This window comes from Photinus pyralis, unplaced genomic scaffold (assembly GCF_008802855.1).
Source record: "Photinus pyralis isolate 1611_PpyrPB1 unplaced genomic scaffold, Ppyr1.3 Ppyr1.4_LG7, whole genome shotgun sequence".
Lineage (NCBI taxonomy): Eukaryota > Metazoa > Arthropoda > Insecta > Coleoptera > Lampyridae > Photinus > Photinus pyralis.
In genome coordinates this window covers 24,166,205-24,169,094 of record NW_022170738.1, presented here as the reverse complement: position 1 = coordinate 24,169,094, position 2,890 = coordinate 24,166,205, and the positions used below count along the sequence as shown (strand labels likewise).

The 2,890-nt window shown below is 37.4% G+C and overlaps 1 protein-coding gene across 1 annotated transcript; it reads left to right on the top strand.

The window, feature by feature from the left end:
- The first annotated feature begins 703 nt into the window (after nt 1–703).
- Nucleotides 704–2,362, top strand: LOC116177452 (myosin-11-like). Its single transcript, XM_031496435.1, has 2 exons — nt 704–914; nt 960–2,362. The coding sequence occupies exon 2, from the start codon at nt 960–962 to the stop codon at nt 2,277–2,279; it is 1,320 nt and encodes a 439-aa protein (XP_031352295.1). The 5' UTR covers nt 704–914; the 3' UTR covers nt 2,280–2,362.
- The last annotated feature ends 528 nt before the right edge of the window (nt 2,363–2,890 follow it).

Sequence of the window (2,890 nt, the reverse complement as noted above, 5' to 3'; positions counted from 1 at the left end):
AGCGACATGGATTGCACTCCGCCAGAGATTATAGAAACGGCAGAACATGCTACCTCAAGATTTGCTTCCTACAAAGTCGCGAGAGGTGAGAAGTAAGAAGTCAGAACGAATAGGTTATAAGTTAACCTAAAAACTAGAGTGGCATGACACGTGAGGACAAGAAAGCAGAAGTTCTTATACTAGTAGTGAAACTGTGACTGAATCTAAATTCGAATATAATTTGAAGTAAAGGGGGTTGGAGAAAAAATTTTATGTTTTATTCGTACAAAAAATGCGTTTTCGGGACTCGGAAGGTTGCTGGACTCCGCTAACGCGTCGTCCAGCAACTATCTTCCTCGTCCCGAAAACTGACATTTTTTGTACTAATGAAACAAATAACTATTGTTGATCGGATGTCATTTTATTAATATTATCCTAATTCCTAATAGGTGCTTTCTTTCGAAGTGTGATCTTATGATCATGATTGCTAAAATCGTAGACAAACTGAACATAAAAGTTTTGTAATTACCAATTCCTTGCTATAAATGCAAGGATATTTTTGCTCAAATGTTAGGTTAGTCAATATTTGTAACTGAAGAGGACCATAATCGTGCAAGATAACTTGCACATGTATTTAAATTATTTTCACAATCCAAACAAAAAATAGGTACGTAATTCGAATGCAAATGTGTACTCCGTAAACTTAACCATACTTTGATTTAAATTCGCGCGTTCTTTCGTAAAAAGTGATCCAACTAGATCGCGAAGTAGCCGAAAGGAATCGCTATTTGTCTTGGTAGATGCGCCACAAAACGAAAAAAAAACAAGCAGGAAACGTTTAGTTGTAGGGTCGGTTCGTTAGCCACAGTTGTAACTGAATCCTGAAGTTTAAAAAAGTAAAGTTTCTTATTCTTGTGCTAATTTAGTTTTAAAAGGTAGCAACCAAATAGACCTACCTTGGAATTAATTCATATCTTTAGATGGAATCTGCGGATGAATTGTGGCTCCAATTTATTAACCAATATTGGCCCGATTTCGAAAACGACAATGAAAAGTTACAGAATCCATCTTCGGAACATGTCATCGAATGTTATCAACGTGTTCGGCAAATTATTTGCACTCTCTTTACTCAAGCGACCGGAGAGGATGTAACTGTACCTGCAACATCAGTAGAAACCGATTCAATGTGTAACCTTTTAGGTTTTATTAACAGATTCCTGAAGAACCACTCGGGTGTTGATTGTTCGTTAACGCTGACCGATCTGTATGCACCTACCGCAAAACGAACTGAAACCAAAATGCGAATATTGATGAACATATTGATTGTTTTTTATAGTAATGTTAACGATATTAAGTCGGTTATACAAAGGCAAAGGGAGTTATCAACTAAAACTTCTGAGACCCAAAAAAGGGTTGTACAGCTGCAAACAAATTTAGCAGAGAATGCCGAAGCGCATGCAAAATTGTTGGACGAAGAAGAAAAATTGCAGAGAAAATTCAAGGATGTGGAGGCAAGGTATAAAAATCTACAGGGACAACAGGAGGATAACGATAGGCACTGCAAGCAATTGCAGCAGGAATTGAAGACAGTAGTCGACACTTATCAGAATAAGGAAACATTAGCGAAGAATTTAAAGGCAAACATTGCCATTTGTAACGAACAAATCACTAACGTAGAAACATACAAAAGCTTACAGGATTTGTTAGAAAACTTACGCGTGAAGCAGTCAACTCTCGAGGAAGAAGTGAGCGGTGCAGCGGAAAGAATAGATCACAAAAAGCCGGAAATAGATCAACTGACTGCAGTTCAAGAGAAAATCGAGATGTTAGAGGAAGGTTCCGCATTAATTAAATCTTTACAGGAGGATGTAACGCACTACGAAAACAAAATTAAGCTGCAGCAAGCAAAGTACGATAAGATCCGCAAGACAATTGAAACAAACCGGGCCTCTATCCTTCAGATTAACACGAAACTGAAAGAAAAAAATGTTGCCACTCGCACAAATTTGGAAGAACTTAATGTAGCTATCCAAGCATTACATTGTAAAATAGATAAGATTAATTCTGAAATTAGTAAAGAAAAGGATAAACAGAAAAAATTATGTGAATTCAAAGAGCAAATCGAGCGGAAAGTTGCAGAGGGGGAAAGAGATTTACTTGAAAAACATAGAAATTTAAATATGCTAAAGGAACGAACACTTTGTATGTATGAGAACATCATGGCTGCTGAAAATCCACTTGCTACAGAGTTTATTGATGCTCTTAAAGAATTAAAATCGGTCGTTGAAGGAAGTAAATAATAATAAATATTGTAATTGTTATGTTTCATTGTTTTATTAAACATGCATGCCATTTTTCACCACAAATAAACAATTTAGAAGTAGCTCAATAGGTGTTTGTAACCCATATTCGATTCGATTATTGCTACTATCATGCACTAAGTATAGTCTTATTCTCATATGTCTATGTAGAAAGTGTACCTTCTTGAATGTTTAAGCCTTATAAAACCTCAAATCAAAAAGCTGCCACATGGACCTTTACAAGGTATGATGTGGTTCATTGCTCACCACTCACCAGCATATGCTGTCAGGCTCATTAATTATCTAATATGTATAGTCGCGTAAAATGATTTGATGGTCCATATCGCTGATTCCCAACATCGCCGACAGTCGACGAGTGTATAAGGGACAATGCCGGCCATGCCCGTCACACTGTCAAGAATTTTTACATAAATCGTGGTTGTGGTCAGGTTCGGCTTAGTGCCGTCCCTTGTACACTTGTGGCGATATGGACCATAAGAAAATCGTGTCGGCGAAGTGTCCCGGCCTCTTGTAGGTCTATATAGTTAAGGCGGGAGTACTCTCTACTGGATAAGCGTTAGCGTTTCTGTAATACATCTGTGGTAACACGC